The sequence below is a fragment of the Sapajus apella genome, unplaced genomic scaffold, assembly GCF_009761245.1.
Source record: "Sapajus apella isolate SASKATOON/1434 unplaced genomic scaffold, GSC_monkey_1.0 scaffold38, whole genome shotgun sequence".
Lineage (NCBI taxonomy): Eukaryota > Metazoa > Chordata > Mammalia > Primates > Cebidae > Sapajus > Sapajus apella.
This window is the reverse complement of record NW_022436978.1, coordinates 18,150,164-18,169,603: the sequence shown is the minus strand read 5'-3', so window position 1 is coordinate 18,169,603 and position 19,440 is coordinate 18,150,164. Positions and strand designations below refer to the sequence as shown.

The following is a 19,440-nucleotide window of genomic DNA, read 5'->3' as shown; positions in this document are numbered from 1 at the left end:
CACTTCAGACACCGATTGAAAGTAGCAGGTTGTCACCTATACTTCTGACTGACTGGCTATAAATTGGGATTCCCACTATGCTCTCCTTGGGTTCTAGTAATTTGCTAGGAAGGCTTAAGAACTCAGGGAAACATTCACTTACATTTACTGGTTTATCATGAGGATAATACAAAAAAAAAAAAAAAATACAGATGAACAGCCAGGTGGAAGAGATAGGACAAGGTAAAAGGGAAGTGGCAAGGAGCTTCCATGCCCTCCCTGGGATGGTCACCTTCCCGGTACCTCCACATGCTTGGCAACCCAGAAGCTCCCTGAACTTGTCCTCTTGGGTTTTAATGGAGGCTCTATTATGTAGGTATGACTGAGGCCAGAAGTACAGGTCCAGCCTGGGCAACACAGGGAGACCCTGTCACTATTAAAACTTTTTAAAAATTAGCTGGGCATGGTGGCACATGCCTGTAGTCCCAGCTAGTTGGGAGACTGAAGTAGGAGGACTGCTTGAGCCTGGGAGGTTGAGACTGACATGAGCTGTGATCATGCCACTGCACTCTAGCCTGGGTGACAAAGCCAGGCCCTGTCTCTAAAAAAAAAAAAAAAAAAAAAAAAAAAAAAAAAAAAAAAAAAAAAAAATCTGAAAATGAAATAGATAAAAATAAAGAACAGAAAAAATATTTTAATGGCAAATACAAAATTGAAAATAAATGACTGAGCCGGGCACGGTGGCTCACACCTGTAATCCCAGCACTTTGGGAGGCCAAGGCGTGTGGATCACGAGGTCAAGAGATTGAGACCATCCTGGTCAACATGGTGAAACCCCATCTCTACTAAAAATATACAAAAATTAGCTGGGCATGGTGGCACGCGCCTGTAGTCCCAACTACTCAGGAGGCTGAGGCAGGAGAATTGCCTGAACCCAGGAGGCGGAGGTTGCCGTGAGCCGAGATCGCGCCATTGCACTCCAGCCTGGGTAACAAGAGCGAAACTCCGTCTCAAAAAAGAAGTAAGTAAATAAATAAATAAATAAATAACTGATAATAACTGAAAATAACTCAAAAACTAAATATCTAAAAAATACTTTAAGAATTAAGAAAATATAATGTTCAAATATGAAGTAATGCTAAAATAACTATAAACCAAATAACTTAAAAAAATAATAAAAATAACTCGAATATAAAATAACTGAAAAGAAATACCTGTGAACATAAGCAACTCTAAACCAGGTAACTAGGGGGAAAACCCTTAATTAAAACAGTTCACTCTGAAAATAAATAACTACAGTAGTTCTTAAACTTCCAATGAGTTTTTAATAGTCAAATAAGTTAATGTAAAAATAAACACCTCAGAAACTCCAGTAAGTTAAAGGGAAATAACCGTGAAGGTAAATAACTCGGATAACAATTGTAAAGATAAATATAAATAAATTCCAAGCAAATTAATTTGAACATCTGTAACTCGTAAAACAAAATAACTACACACAAATAACTGAAAACGAACAACTCAAAAACTGAATAACTTTGAAAATAAAGTAACTATAAACGAGTAATGGAAACTATACAATTAAATAACCAGAAAGCTACAAGTAAATGAAAATTAACTAAGAAAACCAAAACCAAAATCCAACAGAAAATAAAACTCGTTTAGAAACGAATAAATTGATACATAAGTAGCTCAGAAAGTAACGAAGCAGTCTCGGAACGAACACGAACAGCCCGTGAACACTGGCGGGGACTCCGGGAGGGGCCGGGAGCGCCCAGGCGCGGCCCACGCGGGGACTCAGCGGCTCCGGCCGCCCCAGGGCTCGGGCTAAGCGGTTCTCAGCCAAGCCCCACCCGCCCCCGAGAAATGGGGCGCGTCTGAAGGCATTCTTGAGTGCCACATTTTGGGGGTGCGGTGGAGGACGGGGTGGCGCATTCCCGGCACCTGCTGGGTAGAGGCCGGGGACGCTGCTAAACATCCTCCAGTTGGGGCGCAGAGAGGCCCCCACAGCCGAGAACTGCCCGGCCCCGGGGTTAAAGCGCAAGGCTGAGAAGGGCGGTGGGCGCTGCAGGGGCCGCAGAGCAGCCCGAGGTCCCCCGCGCGGAGCTGGGCGCGCACCCAGGGCACCCCTCGGGCTCTCGGGAGGCGGCTCCGGGCGTTCCTCTCCCGGGCGGGGGTCCTGGGCGCCGCCCCCGCAGGCGCCAGCCGGCCCGTGGACGCCCCAGCGCGCTCCTCCTCGGAGCTGCCGGCCGCCCTGCAATTCCCAGAAGAAAGTCCGAGACGCCGTGGCCCGCGGAGGCGCTCAGCCTTCCTTGCTCACACTCACGCTTCTCCGCACCGCGCTCTTGTTTCTCCCCGGCTGCTTTCTCCCCTCTCCAGGAAAGCGGATTTGGGGGAACAGGTTTCTTGCCTCCCGTCCGACTGGAAAAGGCCGGCGAGCTGGAAGGGAGGGGCGGGTGCACCCGCAGAGTTATTGCTGGAGGCTCTGGCCAGGCCGGGCAAGGTGGTGACTCCCGCTGGCAGGGTGCGCCCAGCCCAGCCCTCCCACCTGGACCACGGGGTTCCCAGCAGGAGCCCCAGTGATGGCCGCACACCAGCGCACCGCCAAGGAGGCAGGGCCCGGAGGGTCAGGGCCACTTTGAGGGTCTAGTGACCGCGGCTCCCTGGCTTTGCAGGGCCCTTCTGGGCGAGAATCCTGAGGATCGGGAGTGGGATGGAGGTGAGGGACAGGAGGCAGGAGGAGCTGATGAATAGGAAGGAGGGAGGAGATGAAAGAAACAAGAAGGAGGTAAATTACACTCAGAGCGCTGCTCTCCTTTTCCATGCCTTCTGCACCTTCACAGCCTTCAAAGGTGTCCATGGAGCTAAACGCACCGCTGGGGCAGCCTTGGGGAGAGAAAGGGAAGAAGGGGCCTCTTTGGGGTGGGAGCACAGCCCCTCCACCCATGGCAGGGTTTGGCAGGCAGTGCCTGTGGCAGGCACGGTCCTCCCCATCTCTAACTTGCTTTCCCAGGCCCTGCACTTCGCTGGGCTGTGAAGGGGTCTGTGATCTCCAGGCTGCCTTTCCAGCGGTGAACTGCTGTCATTCACTGAGAAGTGTCCACATGCTGTTCATGGCCCTACCTTCCTGTTCCCAGCTCTAAGAAAACAGTCACTGGTTTTTGTGTTTACCAGTCTTTTTTTTTTTTTTTTTTTTAGAGATGAGGTTTCTCCATGTTGGTCAGGCTGGTCTCGAACTTCTGACCTGAGGTAATCCGCCCCCCTCGGCCTCCCAAAGTGCTGGGATTACAGGCGTGAGCCACCATGCCCGGCCCATGTTTGCCAGTCTTCTAACCACGCCTCCTTCCCTTCTTCCTCCCGTCTCTTTCCCACCCTCCCCTCCTTGCCTCTTTTCTCTCCCCTAATTAATGTCCATTTCCCATCTCCCTGGCAGCTCTGCCAAGTGTCACTGCTCCCCATAAGGGAAAACCGGAGGAACACGCAAGAGCATCCCTCCTGCCCCTCTCCACAGTGAACTGATTAATTAACCCATCAGTCTTGTCCACGGCGCACCTGTTACATCCCCAGGGCGGTGTTGGACACTGTGGGGAACAGCAGCTCCTGCCAAATACTGAGCAACTGCCCGGTGCCTGGTGGGATGTTAGGCGTTTGCCACAATCCTGCAAGGGTCTGGGCCCCCTTTACAGTTGGGGAAACAGCAATGTTCACTTGGCCAAGTCCTCTGGGCCTGTGGCAGGGCAGCTGGATTCTACAGCACTCCTGTTCTTTACCCCCACTCTGTGTGAGATGCAGTCTCTGCAACACTTGGCTCACAAGCCAGGTTTTCCACACTCCTGAGAGTGCAGCCTCAGGGAGATGCGAACTGTATGCCAACACAGCAGACACGCAGAAATACATTTACACGATCCAAACTCAAGTGCAGAACAATATTCACCCTCGCAGTGTGTGACGTCCTTGTCTGTCCCACCCCATCCTGTGCTGTCCTATCCTAGGAGACAAAGCAGGAGTGGGCTGCGGAGGCGGGGGAGTCTCCTCCAGGCCTGTGGGCGGCAAGTCTCTCCGGAGGGAAACTGCAGCTGCTCGGGGTGTGCCCTCGCCTGTCTCCCCCCGGACCCGGGTTCCTGGCAGCAGACACACTAACCTATTCACCAGGTATCCCCCAGGGCTCTGGGAGAAACCCAGAATTCTCAGAACCAGAAAACCTTAGAGAACATCCTGCAGGCAGAGCCCCTGGTTCAATGGGGAGGAAAGTGCTGCTCCCGGGGCCCCACCAAGGGCAGAGATTGCCCACCAGGCTGTGGGCACAGTGGGGACTGGCTCAATGCCCTGTGGGGGCTGTGTGAGGGCCAGGACTGGGGTGTCCTAGAGACCATGTCCCCTTCCTCACCCAGGCCTTCCAGTCCCAGCCCCTTTTCATCTATTTATTTTGGAGACAGGGTCTGGCTTGTCACCCAGGCTGGAGTGCAGTGGTGTGATCACGGCTCACTGCAGCCTTGACTTCCTGGGTTGAACTGATCCTCCCACATCAGCCTCCTGAGTAGCTGGGACCACAGGCACAGGCCACCACACCCAGCTAGTTTTTGTAGAGATGGAGTCTCCACTAATTTTTTAGTAGAGACGGAGCTTCAGCATGTTGGCCAGGCTGGTCTCGAACTCCTGAGCTCAACTGATCTGCCCACCTCTGCCTCCCACAGTGCTGGGATTACAGGTGTGAGCCATGGCGCCCGGCCCCTGGGCTGACTTTTGCTGCCTTACATCATCTGCATATTTAATCCCCTGCTGGATTCACTGGCCGTGGGCTCTGTGGTCCTAAGAGTCTTAGGCACTGAGGAGCTGGCAGCACTGAGGGGACCCCAGCATCTCAGACTCAGGGTCTGGCCAGTCCCGGGCATGTGAGGGAACAACTGAGGGGCCCACAGCCCCATGGCAGGAGAGGGCTCTGGAGTCCGTCAGACCTGATTCTCACCTGTCACTCACTAGCTGTGTGATCTTGGGTGTACCATTTAAGCTCGCTGAGCATCAGCTTCCTGATCTCTAAAATGGAGATAATGACATCCATTTTGCAGTCTTGGTGTCAGGATTAACAAATCTTCTGATAAATAAAAATGCCTGGTACATCGTGGGAATTCAACAAATAGTACTTGTGATGATGATTGTTCACAGCAATTATACTACTACTAAAGACGGGGACTCAAAGCGGCTCTGGGCGCTCCGGGTGCGGTATTATTACTTACAGCTGGGGGAGGTTTGTCCGTCCATTGTCTTGTCCTCATAAACACTCAGGGAAGGAGACATAAATAAACGGCTTTAAAAGGAAACAGGGCACACCCACACACCCCTACACCCCTCAGAAAAACCATGCCAAACACACAGGTTCTTGACAAGTATTCGATTCAATCATAGCAAAACTTTTTTTTTTGTTTTTTTTTGAGATGGAGTCTCGCTTCATTGCCCGGGCTGGAGTGCGGTGGCGTGACCTTGGCTCACTGCAACCTCTGCCTCCCAGGTTCAAGCAATTCTCCTGCCTCAGCCTCCCGAGTAGAAGGGACTACTCACGTGCACCACCACGCCTGGCTAACTGTTGTCTTCTTAGTAGAGACAGGGTTTCACCATATTGGTCAGGCTGGTCTCGGACTCCTGACCTCAGGAGATCTACCTGCGTTGGCCTCCCAAAGTGCTGGGATTACAGGTGTAAGCCACCGTGCCCAGCTGATGATAACAAAATTTTAGGTGATAGTTGAATTCTTGGAAAATGAATGGAACGACTCTGGTCACAGTCAAGATCTACTGGTGTGTTTTTTTTTTATTTTGCTTAAACCCACGGAATGAAATTTCTTAACAAGTGAACCTAGTAAACTGAGATTATTCTCACCAGCATACGTATGTTCGGTAAATGATAAGACTTTGAGGACAAAATCATGGCATTTCCCTTACTGTCCACTGGAGGGCACAAAGAGACCATGGTAGGTCCTGCTGGTTCAGCGGCAGCTCTCACTCCGTAGACACTAAATGGGCAAATTCTATTTTCATTATCTTTCAAACTACAGGTATTAATCGACTTACGACCTATACAACTTACGACCATTCGACTTTACGACCACAATCGCTAGCCACGACTGCGCCGCGTCTGGCAGCGCAAACGCTGCCCAGCTGGGCGTACGACAGTGTGGACCAGCTTCCGGCAGCACTACCATCTCCGCGTGCATATAGCCTACTCAACTTACGACCAAATCGTGTTACGACCGGTCTGCTGGTCCCAATCGTGGTTGTAAGTAGAGCACTAGCTGTAGATTTCTTTCTATTCCTTACAATTATGCACCGCTTTTTAAGGATCAGCTCTATCACGTAAACTAAAGGATATCATTTTCACTTGGGGGTAGCAGGTGGCGTGCTGCCTAAAAGGAATGCCTCACCCTCTGGGCCCGCCTTCCTTGCACCTGGAGGAACTCGGTAACTAATTGCTGAGAATTCCACGCTATCAGAGGTCTAGCCTAAGGGCATCATCTCATTGAATCCTCACAGAAAGACTGTACAGTATTCTCTCCTTTTTGTAAAATAAATGATAAAAAGAACGTAAGCACAGAAAAGCCATAGAATTCATCCAAAGAGGTGGAGCTGGACTTGAGGCTGGGTCTTTGAGACCTGAGTTTGAGCCCTTCATTGTTATGTTGTGTTGCTAGCCAATTTCCCTGTCTTCTAGGATTTAACACATGGGGTCACATTTCTGTCTGATCTATCCCAGCAGCTCTCCAAAGCTCACAACAGGAGAGTTCCAAAATGTTTCCAGGGGTACTAGGGGTACGAGGCTCAGTTATAATCTTTTGCTTGGTGGCCCAGAGTATAAACGTGGATATCTTAGGCTGGTCTATAGCTGAAGCGTCTATTTCATTTGCAAGCCTGTCTTTGGCCAAGAGGAAGTGAATCACTCTTGAGAGCATTTCATTAGTTGCTTTCAGATTCCACATGTTGGCATTCTCAGGGCACGTTTTTTTCTGTGCATTTCTGTTGTCAAAGTCCCTGCCAGCTCCTAAGGCAGTCTGAGCTGGCTGTCTTAGACTTTCAGAGCTGCTGGAAGCTGGGGCGGGGCGGGGGGGGTGTCAAAGAAACTTTATAATCTGGCTTAACTTCCGAGCTCAGCCAGCAGCCGCTCTCAAATGTTCTGGATGGAATAAGCTCAAAGATGAGTGGCAGGAGGGAAGGGCAGGCCAACATGTCTAGCTTGGTTCAGCCAGAGCCTTGCCCATTTCATCAGAATTTTAACGGAAAATTTGCAATAAGATTAAAATATAAAGTCACTCAAATTTTAGTATGGTTCCTTTTTTTTTTTTTTTTTTTTTAAAGACACGTATATCTTTGTTTTGCAATGAGATCTCACTCTGTTGCCCAGGAGCGCAGCGGTACCATCATGGCTCACTGCAGCCTCAACCTCCTGGACTCAAGCAATCCTTTGGCCTCAGCCTGGCAAGTAACTAGGATTACAGGCACCCACCACCATGCCCAGCCAATTAAAAAAAAAAGGTTTTTGTAGGAGGGGCGCAGTGGCTCACACCTGTAATCCTACCACTTGGGAGGCTGAGGCAGGCAGATCACCTGAGGTTAGGAGTTCGAGACCAGCCTGGCCAACATGGTGAAACCCCCGTCTCTACTAAAAATACAAAAATTAGCTGGGCATGGTGGTGAATGCATAATCCCAGCTACTCAGGAGACTGAGGCAGGAGAATGGCTTGAACCCTGGAGGCGGAGGTTGCAGTGGGCTGAGATCGAGTCATTGCACTCCAGCCTGGGCAACAAGAGTGAAACTCTGTCTCAAAAAAAAAAGTTTTCATAGAGATGGGGTCTTGCTATTTTGCCCAGGCTGGTCTCAAACTCCTGGATATCAAGTGATCCTCCTGCTTTGGCCTCTCAAACTGTTGGGATTACAGGCATGAGCCGCCACAACTGACCAGATCATGCGTTTCTATAGACGATGTCTGTGAAAGATATTAACAATGATTACATCTGGGTATGTCGGATTTGTATTTTTATCTGTACTTTCCTGTATTTTCTAAATTTCTGACAATCTGCGTGTGTATTCCTTTTATAATCAGAAAAGGAAACTTAAAATAGTTCAAACCAATTGGTTGGATATCTAAAATAACCATCTCTCCAGAGAGGACTCTTTGTTAGAATTTATTTTCTTCATTGAAATACTAGAGTGCCCCAAGTAAGTTTGACTAACAATAAATAATAATGATAATGAAAGTAAATTATCTAGGTCTAAAAGGAAATGCCACAAAAATTAGCAAAGAAACAACCATTACGTGCCACACTGGACACCTCCTAGGCCACCGTGGAGACCCTGAGGAGCCCGACAGGGACCTATAGTAAGGCTGGCAGACAGGTTCTTTCTCTGTTAGCTCTGACGTAGAACAGTTATTTTCATTTTATGTCTTTCACATGAACAGGACTTTGCCAATCAGGCACAAAGTGAATTCAGAATTTAAAATTTCCAGCACAATCCAAGCTAGTAAAACAGTATGAGTTCACATCCTTTATTTTCACCATAAGGTGCCAGAGAGGGGTTGGCTAACCAAGAGCACTAGAAACCGTGCACCCACCGTCCAGAAATTGTGTAGGTCCTTAGGTGAATCTCACTTTCTTCCCTTCCCCGACCCAGACTATTCCACCCGGCACGAGGAATCATTTCCCTTTGTGTTCATGTCAGTAGACCAGCAGGCAAAGACAGCAGTTACCGTAATGGACAGAGAAACGGGTCCTGGTCGTTATGAGGAGGAAGGGCTGCTGCTTAACAGAGGCAGAGAGGGACACGTCTGCTGCTCAGGTGATCTGCTAGGACATCTCGCAATAGTCCCATGCCCAGCTGGAACTATCATGGCCAACTCCAAGAACCATAGCCTGATAGAGTCTAGGACGCCCACTACGACTGTCACCAGCGGAAGTGCCAGATGGGGAGAGGGGTGTCTAGAATGAGTAGGAGGGAGAGAATGATGACATGGTACAGCCAAGGACCAAGTGCAGCAGCCGGCGGCAGCCACGGATTTAGTTAAGTAGGTTCTTGCCGTGTTCCCTGGTGCAAGTGTCTCCCTTGTCGAGACCCACCGAGGCTAATGTTGGAGACATGGGGAGAAGCAAATTTCCCCATGTGGATAACTGGAGTCATCATGGGCAAGGTCACAACTCATTTGACTTCCTGTCTCCCAGATTCATGTACTCTGCCTCCTGGTAGCATGGCACCATAAAACAGCCATTGGTTCCGCTGTATACTGCATCCTGAGTACACACCCCATCCCCACAGTGCCACGTCCAAACTGCTGCCCCAGCTCACTTTCAAGAGCCTGTCCCACTACTCTATCAGGCTGCCAGCTTCTGAATGGGGTGGTAAGACAGTGTCCTGCTGGGCGTGGTGGCTCACAACTGTAATCCCAGCACTTTGAGAGACTGGGGCAGGTGGATCATGAGGTCAGGAGTTCGAGACCAGCCTGGTCAACATGGTGAAACCCCATTTCTACTAAAGGTAGAAAAAATTAGCCGGGCATGGTGGCAGGTGCCTGTAGTCTGAGGCTGTAGGGGAGACTGAGGCAGGCGAATCGCTTGAACTCAGGAGGTGGAGGTTGCAGTGAGCCGAGATCATGCCAATGCACTCCAGCCTCCTGGGCAACAGTGTGAGATTTCATCTAAAAAAAAAAAAAGTATCCTGTGATCACATGTCCACGGCTGATCCTCTTTTGCCACACTGAGTCCCCTGATCAAAGTAATGTTATATGGCCAGGCACAGTGGCTCACCCCTGTAATCCCAGACTTTTGGGAGGTCAAGGTGGGTGGATCACCGGAGGTCTGGAGTTCAAGACCAGCCTGGCCAGCCTGGTGAAACCTTGTCTCCTCTACTAAAAATAAAAAAATTAGCTAGGTGTGATGGTGTGAGCCTGTAATTCCAGCTACTTGGGAGGCTGAGGCAGAAGAATTGCTTGAACCCAGTAGGTGGAGGTTGCAGTGAGCCGTGATCACACCATTGCACTCCAGCCTGGGCGACAACAGTGAAACTCCATCTCAAAAAAAAAAAAAGCAATGTTAAATGGTTGATCACACACTGTACTTTCCAGCCTGAAGGGGTCAGATTTTATCAACTCAAGGGACGCTACCAAGCTGGTGGCTCAGCTCTGTTGGCACGTTGGACGTTTAACAGTGGTAGCCGCTAGAGCAGGCTTGAAGACAAGGAGCCCTCCCGCTGCGGCCACGCACGGGTCCGATTCTGCTCCCCAGGCTTCTCCGTTTACCAGCCCCTGGTACAGGCACTAGGGTGCCTAACAGGAAGTGGACTGACGCCTTCCACTACGCATCTGCTGTGGTGGGCATTAAAGCACAATTCAAAGACTCTCACCTTCTGAGTTCGCGCCCACAGGCCTGCGTGCCCCTTCTCCAGTCAGACCATGTCATTCGATCCTAGTTATTGTTCTGGAAGGGTTCGGGCGGGGGTGAGGGGTGGGGACAAATCTTGACAGGGGCAAACATGGCCTCGTAGGCCTCATCGGAAGCTTCTGCATAGTCTCAGGGAACAGTCTTCTGTTCTTCCCTCCCCGCCAGGCCCCAGCCCTGCTGGCATGAGGAATCCCAGCTCTTCGTCCTCACACCAGGAGACCAGCAGGCCCCCAGAGCAGTTACATACTGGAAGGAGAAATGGGTCTTGGTTGTCATGAGGAGGGGCTCCTCAAGGGACGGTACCCAAGGGAGACACTTCCACTGGGACCACAGCAGGAATCCTACCGCACTAGAAGGGCGGCGGCTGCGTGCTGCTGCCGCTTCCTAGTACAGCAAGGCGGAGCAGGCCACTGCTGCCAGCCCAGGAGGTCACGGGCATATTCCCAGACACCCTCATTCCCAGTTTCTGCGTCCCTTATCTTCCTTCTGAGGGTCTGACTTTACTCATCTACTGGCACTAGGAGCCCAAAAGTGACCAGAGGGCAGACTTGCCTGGGCTGAGGATTCTTTCTTCTCTCAAATTCTGCCACTTTCACTGGCCCAGCCTGCCTCTGCAGGAGATGAGAGGCTAAATGTTGGCAGGGAGGCCCCCGATTCTGATCCTGTGCTTTAAGTTGGTAATTAGTCTGAGTCCGTTGCTTTCTCTCTTCAATGGACCAATGGGAGGCTCTTAGCAACAGCCTCCCAATCTACCTTCCTGATAGATAATAGTTTCCTCAAACCTCTCGTTACTGGTGTGAAGCGGAGCATTGAGAGTCCTGGTGCCCGGCCTGCTGGAGCCCTTCAGTTGCTCAGACCTTCCCCTGTGGTGACCTCGGACTCTCAGCACTCCACTTACCACCAGTAGGGAGGTCCTCACGGCCGTTTGGCCGGCAGGGAGTCAACACCAGAATCCCATCCATTCTAGGACCCCTCCTGGTGCTAACAGTCTTCAGTCAGGTTCCCCAGAAGCAGCCTTTGCAAATGTGTTATTGAGAAAGGGCTTTCAGATGAAGCCTGGAGACAGTGAGGGCTGAAGCCGGGGCAGGGAGGAAGCCAGGCACAGACGTGGGCGTGGCGGAAGTCTGGCATCAGCCCGAGCCTCTGGGCAGCGCTGGAGCATGGACGACACCACAGGTCACCATCCCACGAAAGGACTGGCCTCCGTACCCTGAGTCAGTAAGCCACGGTGGGCCGTAAGCCTCCCTGGGAATGAGGACGTCTGGGTAGATGCCCTTGACCTCCCGGGCTGACAGCAGCGGCCTACTCCGCCTTGACCTCATGCATGACCTCACGGGCATTTCCTGGCTGGACGGCCCTGGTTAGGTGAGGGCAGCTGTCTGAAGGGCACAACTGTGAGCCGTTGTCAGCTAACCTCTAACCTCTCAAATGTGTAGACACTGAGGTTAGCTGTCAGCAGCAGACATGTGGGCAACAGCCCAGGAGGAGGATCTGGGCAGGCTGCCAATACTCTCTACCCTAATTTCATGTGTGGTTTGTTTTAAAAACTTTTTTAGAAGACTTAATTTAATTAATTTGTTTATTTGAGAAGGAGTTTCTCTCTTATTGCCCAGGCTGGAGTGCAATGGTGCGATCTCGGCTCACTGCAACCTCTGCCTCCCAGAGGTTCAAGCAATTCTCCTCCCTTAGCCTCCCAAGTAGCTGGGATTACAGGTGCCTACCACCACACCTGGCTAATTTTTTTTTTTTTTCTTTTTGAGACGGAGTCTTGCTCTTTCACCAGGCTGGAGTGTAGTAGTGTGAACTCGGCTCACTGCAACCTTAGACTCCCTGGTTCAAGCGATTCTCCTGCCTTAGCCTCCCAAGTAGCTGGTATTACAGGCACGCACCACCATGCCCAGCTAATTTTTGTATTTTTAGCAGAGATGAGGTGTCACCATGTTGACCAGGATGGTCTCGAACTCCTGACCTCAAATGATCCACCCACCTCAGGCTTCCAAAGTGCTGGGATTACAGGCATGAGCCACCATGCCTGACCGTGTTTTTAGTAGATAGGGTTTCACCATGTTGGCCAGGCTGGTCTTCAACTCCTGACCTCAGGTGATCCGTCTGCCTCAGCCTCCCAGAGTGCTGTGATTACAGGCATGAGCCACCGCGCCCAGCTGACTTTATTTTTTTAGAGCAGTTTTAGGTTCAAAGGGAAACTGAGAGGAAGGTACAAAGATTTCCCACACATCCCCTGTGCTCACACGTGCACGGCCTCCCCCACTATCCACGTCCAGAGAAGCACATTTGTTACAATGGATAAACCTACCCTGAAGATACCACATTCACCCACAGTCTGGAGCTCACGTCATGGTTCATGCTTGGTGTTGTGCATTCCTTGGGTTTGGACACATTTATAAGCACATGCGCAGCAGTCCCCCTTTATCCTGGGGGGCTACCTTCCAGGATCCCCAGCGGGTGCCTGAAACCGCAGTGATTACCGAACTGAACTGCCCTCAGCGGGAACGTGTTTCTATTCGTCTTCCACCCACACCGATGTAACTCCTTTCTCATCTTGGTACTGCTGCCGTAACTCTGGCAGTTTGAGATGCGACAGCAAAACCTGTAAAAATTTCTTTCTCCTTCTTCACAATGTCATGGGTAGACGATTCCTTTTTATTGTAGATCTCAGCAACCTCAGCATTTGATTTTTTTTTCTTTCTTGTAAAGCCAAGAACTTTCACCTTTTCACTTAAAGGAAGCATCTGGCGGCTTCTCTTTGGCATATCTGAATCTCCAGCATGACTACTATGCTTTGGGGGCCATTATTAAGTAAGATAAGCGTAACGTGAACACAAGCACTGTTGTTACCCTAAGACAGTCCATTTAATCACCAAGACGGCTACAAGTGACTAAGGCTGGCAGGGTGGGGAGCACAGACGGCGGGAACACGCTGCACACAGGGATAATTCGTGTCCCAAGCAAGACACAGCGGAAGGCCCGAGACTTCGTCCCTCTGCTCGGGATGGCGCATCATTTAAAACTCCCTGACTGTTTATTTCTGTAATTTTCCATTTGCTATTTGGACAGCAGTCGCCTAAGAGTAACTGAAACCTGGAAAGCGAAACCGTGGGTAAGGGGCTGCTCCCAGACTTCTCCGTGTGAGACATTTGCCCGTCATGTTAATTCTGGCCCAATTAGTTCTACACAAATGAATGGCAGGAAATCGATTTTACACCACATAGTGGTAAAATGCTTTCTTTTTTCTCCCTCATTTAACTAAAGAAGGGCTGGGCCCTAGGTGATGTCTTCCTTGGCATCTAAGCAGCAGGCATCACCCCACTGCTTCTGTGCTCCACTCTCCCACGGGACCCTCCTTACCTTTAACCCCTCCTGTGCTGGAGGCTGGGTCTTCCTTGCTGGTGGCAGCCCTTTCCATATCTTCAATCCATGGTCCGCAGCCCACTCCTCCACTGCCTTTCCTTTAGAGAAATCAACATGAACACTGAGTCACTGGAAGGAATGACACACACATCCCTCCCCTACCAGTCGGAGTAGCGCTGGCTCACCTAGCACATCTCCAGTCTGGGTCTCGAGGACCGCTGCTCCTCCCTTACCTGTAGTGGAAGACCTGCCTCAGCTCGGCAGGTGATATGCAGTAAGGAAATGTCCAAAGGACACTCCTTGTTGGATTACACAGCACACATCTAATTGGCTAGAAATCTTAAAGGGCAAGAGGTGAGGAGGAAGAATCCCCTTTGTCTTCTGAAAAATGTCTTCACTGGCTCACTACAGCTCCTTCCTTCCTCTTTACTGACCCGAAATGTCAACTATTATAGAACTCTTTTAGGTTGGATGAATCCAGAGAGTAAACACCTACTAAGCACTGGAGGTCCAAGAGGAATAAGACATGCCTGAGTCAAACCTCGTCTCCCCCGGCCTTGCTTGTAGAGTGCTTTGCTGGCCTCATCCGATTGTTCTATGAGTTCTTTCATTTGTTTGCTCACTAAACATTTACTGAGCACCTACACAAGTGCCAGGCTCTGGTAGATGAGGCCTGAGGGAAGCTAAAACTAATAAGACAGCCTCCATGCCCTAGAGGAATTCATGGTCTAGAGGGAGGAAATGTAAACACATCATAAAATTATAGCATATTAAACACTGCAGTAGAGTACTACATAAGTGTGGGGGCAGAGAGGAGGGGGAGAAACGGCTGTTTTCTGGAGCCCTCACCTTTTGGGGTTAGGGTCTAGGAGGTTTCCACAGAGGAGCGGGCCAAATAAGCTTTAGAAAAACTAAGCAGACTCCTGTACCAGAACTGGATCACAGTCGAAGACATTTTCAGTAACCATACGTTGAGGACTCACTGAGTGCTTTGGACAGGAAAAGGAATTACCGACGCAGATTGTTTGTAAGTTGTAGGAATAGATGGGGCAACGAGCACCAGTGAGGACTTAACCCTGAAAGAAGTGTGAGCACATCCTCCTCCCAGACAAGGGGGAATAAAGAAAGGAAGATGATCGGAAGGGCTCTGAGCGGAGTGGAGGAAGCCCGGGGAGTTAATACCAGAGGGTAGGTGCACCTGCTCAGCCAAGTAGCAGGCAGGGCAGCCTTGTGAAAATAGGAACGGAATAGAAAGCTCAAGAAAACAGCCGAAAGCGAGGCAATTAGGGGAGGTTTCGAACTGGCAGGTCTACCTCAACTGGCAACACAGCAAGCAAGCACCAGAAAAGATATCCTAGCTAGCAGTGGGGTTTGAAACTGATTTAATATCCTAGGCTAGCAGTGAGGTTGGGAACTGATTTATTATTTTATTTTTTATATTTATTTATGTACTTATGCACTTATTTATTTCTGAGATAGGCTCTGGCTCTGCCACCCAGGCTAGAGTGCAGTGTTGTGATCTAGGCTCACTGCAGCTTCGACCTCCTGGGTTCAAGTGATCCTCCCACCTCAGCCTCCCGAGTAGCTGGGACTGCAAGCGCACTACCACACTAGGCTAATTTTTGTATTTTTTTGTTAGAGGCAGGGTTTCACCATGTTACCCAGGCTGGTCTCAAACTCCTGGACTCAAGCGATCCATCTGCCTCAGCATCCCAAAGGGCTGGGATTACAGGCATGAGCCACTGCACCTGGCCAATATTTTTTAAAAATTGGAAATTCTTCGTAATAAGCCAAGTGTTAGGGGGACAAAAAAAAAAAAAGAAAAGCAATAAAAGCAATGACATGGACTCAATATGAAACAGCCGAAGCATTTGACATGTCTCTAAAATAAAAAATCAGTACTCACCCAGTGCCCATTTCAAACTGTAGATTTCCTTGGTCTAAGATTTAAAAACAAAAACCAAAAAACAACACTCTCAAATTTAAGCTAATTTGAATTAGCTTTACATATTGATTTTTAAATACATACATGTGCACAGAGAGAATACTATAAAGATCTATAAAGGTGTGTAGGTCTTGATCTTATTTTCCCAGGAGTTCAGAAAACTGCTGCAGCCCCTGGCTCACATCCTGGCATCCTCCCCTCCTCTCTATCCGTCCTGTTGAGTTTCCCGCGTGCATAGATTCTGGGTCCAACCAAGTTCCTACAGTTCGCTCCATTAATACTGCATCAGTAAATAAACAGTATGCCCATCAAATGCTGATTTTTTCCATGTGAGCCCAAATTATGTGACTTGATGAGGGAAAAAGTCATGAGTCCCGGGGATGGCGATAAGAATCACATTCTTTACTCAAGTGTTGTCCCAGGTACGAGAATAACACCAGATCTCCATCTCCAGGCACCCTGCACCACCTCCCACAGCATAAAGGCCAAATTCCTCGGCCTGATATTTGAGGCGTACCTATCCACCTCAATTTCCTTCCACCCCATCCCTGACTCTCTCAAGCTGGGCTCCAGATCATCACTGACTGTACTCACTTTGAGGCAGCTCTGTGGCTTTCAAGGTTCCTGGGCCCACCTTTTACTATTGATGTGACTGGCACGTGTTGCGCAGTTCCTAGGATGGGATGGTGGCCTTCATTTCTGCCAGGACTGGGGCTTTGCCTTGTATTTCTCACCCACCGCACTGCCTGCTCCTGCATTCTTCTGGGTGGGGCCTGATCTTTCCTGGCAGTCTCTCTACACCTCCCGATCACAGGTAGTGATGCCACAGCTGAGGAGCTTGTCCCAAACCTCAGCGCCTGCCTCCCTCTTTGGCTTCTCCTGCTTCTGTGTCTCAACCATCAGCGACACTCTTTTCTTCCCTGCCCAAGCCCTAGCTGACTCCATAACACCTGGGTACGATGTCCTCTTCTGCCGGGTTATCTCAAGAGGCCCTCTCTCCACATCCCTCGTTGGCTCACAGTGTCCTTCCTCTCACCCATGGCCCTGAGGTCCCTGTATATTGCCCAGTGTATAGGGTTATTATGCTTAACAATCCCCAAAGGTTGAAAGGTGTTGTAGGGTGGTGTAAAAATGAATCTAGGTGATAATGCTTATATGTCAGAGATTTGTAATGTGTTCAGCAGGCATGAGGTATGACAGTCCTGATATTTCTGATCTTGGAACCCTGGACACCACCTTCTCAACAATGCTTGGATATCTTTGAGTCTGCATTCTGCCCCTGGTCCAGCCCAGGGCCCTGGTTCCTGCTCACTCACCATCCACTGTGGGCCCTCTCTGAATTCTTAGAATCCTTGCCATTTGCATCACTCACAGAGGCATTTCATCAGACCCTGCTTGGTGCACCAGGCTCAGGAGACTCAGTTCTGCTGCTGACAAATTATGTGAAATTGACCCTGTGATTGTACATCTGCAAAAGGAAGGGGCTGGGACAACTCCTCTGGGCCTTTATACTACATGCTGGGGCATGGTTTTGCTTCTTATCTAGATTTTGCAATCCTGTCACAAGTAGAGAGCACAGTGCAATCTTAAGAAGGGCTTGAGAAATCTGTTTCTGAGCTGTCAACTGAATAAATGTCATAACAAACTTGTCTTTCTCTGCAAGGCAGGGAAGGCGGCAGGGAGTCAGTTAAAATTTAAATTTTAGATAAAGCTTAATAATATTGAGAAGTCAATTCTCACCAAATTGGTCTATAGATTTTACAAAATCCTAATCAAAATCCCAATAAGCTTTTTTGAGAAGTTGGCAAGCAGATTCTAAAATATGTGTGGAAGTATAAAGACACTGAATAATCAAATAACTTTAAAAAGGAGGAACAAAATTAGAGTACTCAAACTACCTCATTTTAAGACTTATTAGAAAGCAGCAATAACCAACATAGTGAGGTAATGATGGCAAGGTAGACAAATAGATCAGTGGAAAGGAATCAGGCATCCAGAAATAGATACACTTACATAAATAATCAGTAGGAGAAAGAATAGTGTTTTTAGCAATTGGCAATGGAAAAACTAGAACATCAATATGCAATGAACCGAAGTCTGATCCATACCTCACACCATATACAAACCAAAAAAAGGAAACAAACAAACAAACCCAAAATGGATCAGAGACCTAAATGTAAAACTATAAAACTTCTAGAAGAAAACAGAGGGAGAAAATCTTTGTGGCGTTTGGATAATGATTTCTTAGGCAGGACACCAAAAGCATAATTCATACAAATTTTTAAAATTAAATATTATAAGAATTAGTCTTTTGCTCTTCAAAAGTTACTCTTTTGGAATAAGAGGAATAGGAGAAAAAGATATGCCACATACTAAAAGAAAATATTTAATACTATAATAATTAAAATATTATAAGAATTAGACTTTTGCTCTTCAAAAGTTACTCTTTTGGAAAGAGAGAAAAGGAGAAAAAGACATGCCACACACTAAAAGAAAATATTTACAAAGCATTAAAAGGACACGTATCTAGGATATACATAAAAACTCTCAAAACTCAATAATAAGAAAACAATGAGCAAAAGGTATGAACAGACCCTTCACCAAAGAAGATATAAAGATGACAAAGAAGCACATAAAGTGAGTTCAACCATTAGTTACTAGGGAAAGGCAAATTAAACCCTTAATGACATACCACTATGTCCCTATTAGAAGTCTGAAAATGTAAAAGACTGACAATATCAAGTATTGGTGAGGATATGGCACAAGAGGAACTCTCACACTATGGAAATGGAGGATGGTATAATCACTTTGGAAAGTAGTTAGCAATTTCCTAAAAAATTAAATGTACATCTAACATATGGCCTAACCATTACACTCTTAGGTATTTATCCAAGAGAAATGAAAACACACGTTCACACAAAGACTTGTACTTGCATGTTCATAGCAGCATTATTCAAAATAGCCCCAAAGCAGAAACAAATTGGATGTTCGTTAACAAGTAAATGGATAAAGAAAATGGGGTCTAGCCAAACAGTGAAATACTACTGAACTGCTACTCAGCAACAACAAAAGTATGTACTATTGTTTACAAAATGCAACATAGACGAATCTCAGAATAATTATGCTGAGGAGAGAAGCCAGACCAAAAAAAAGTATATACTTTATCGTGTCATACAAAATTCTAGAAAATGCAAACTAACCTATAGTGATAGAAAGGAGATTGATGGCCGGGCGCGGTGGCTCAAGCCTGTAATCCCAGCACTTTGGGAGGCCGAGGCAGGTGGATCACGAGGTCAAGAGATCGAGACCATCCTGGTCAACATGGTGAAACCCCGTCTCTACTAAAAATACAAAAAATGAGCTGGGCGTGGTGGCGTGTGCCTGTAATCCCAGCTACTCAGGAGGCTGAGGCAGGAGAATTGCCTGAACCCAGGAGGCGGAGGTTGCAGTGAGCCGAGATCGTGTCATTGCACTCCAGCCTGGGTAACAAGAGCGAAACTCCGTCCCAAAAAAAAAAAGACGCAAGGCAGCTCTACCACCAAAAGATCCCGTTAGCCGGGCGCGGTGGCTCAAGCCTGTAATCCCAGCACTTTGGGAGGCCGAGGCGGGTGGATCACGAGGTCAAGAGATCGAGACCATCCTGGTCAACATGGTGAAACCCCGTCTCTACTAAAAATACAAAAAATTAGCTGGGCATGGTGGCACGTGCCTGTAATCCCAGCTACTCAGGAGGC

At 48.5% G+C, this 19,440-nt stretch overlaps 1 protein-coding gene across 3 annotated transcripts in view; it reads right to left on the bottom strand.

The window, feature by feature from the left end:
* Positions 1–2,168: 2,168 nt before the first annotated feature.
* MCF2L2 (MCF.2 cell line derived transforming sequence-like 2) overlaps positions 2,169–19,440 on the bottom strand; it is a 243,153-nt gene continuing 225,881 nt past the window's right edge. The window contains exons 26-29 of one of the 3 annotated variants that reach the window (XM_032298477.1): positions 15,668–15,701; positions 13,759–13,859; positions 2,774–2,862; positions 2,169–2,415 (exon numbers count right to left, since the gene is read on the bottom strand). In XM_032298477.1, the coding sequence (XP_032154368.1) occupies positions 2,299–2,415; positions 2,774–2,862; positions 13,759–13,859; positions 15,668–15,701 (341 nt within the window). In that variant the 3' untranslated portion in view covers positions 2,169–2,298. The other 2 variants (XM_032298476.1, XM_032298478.1) reach the window with 2 other exon arrangements.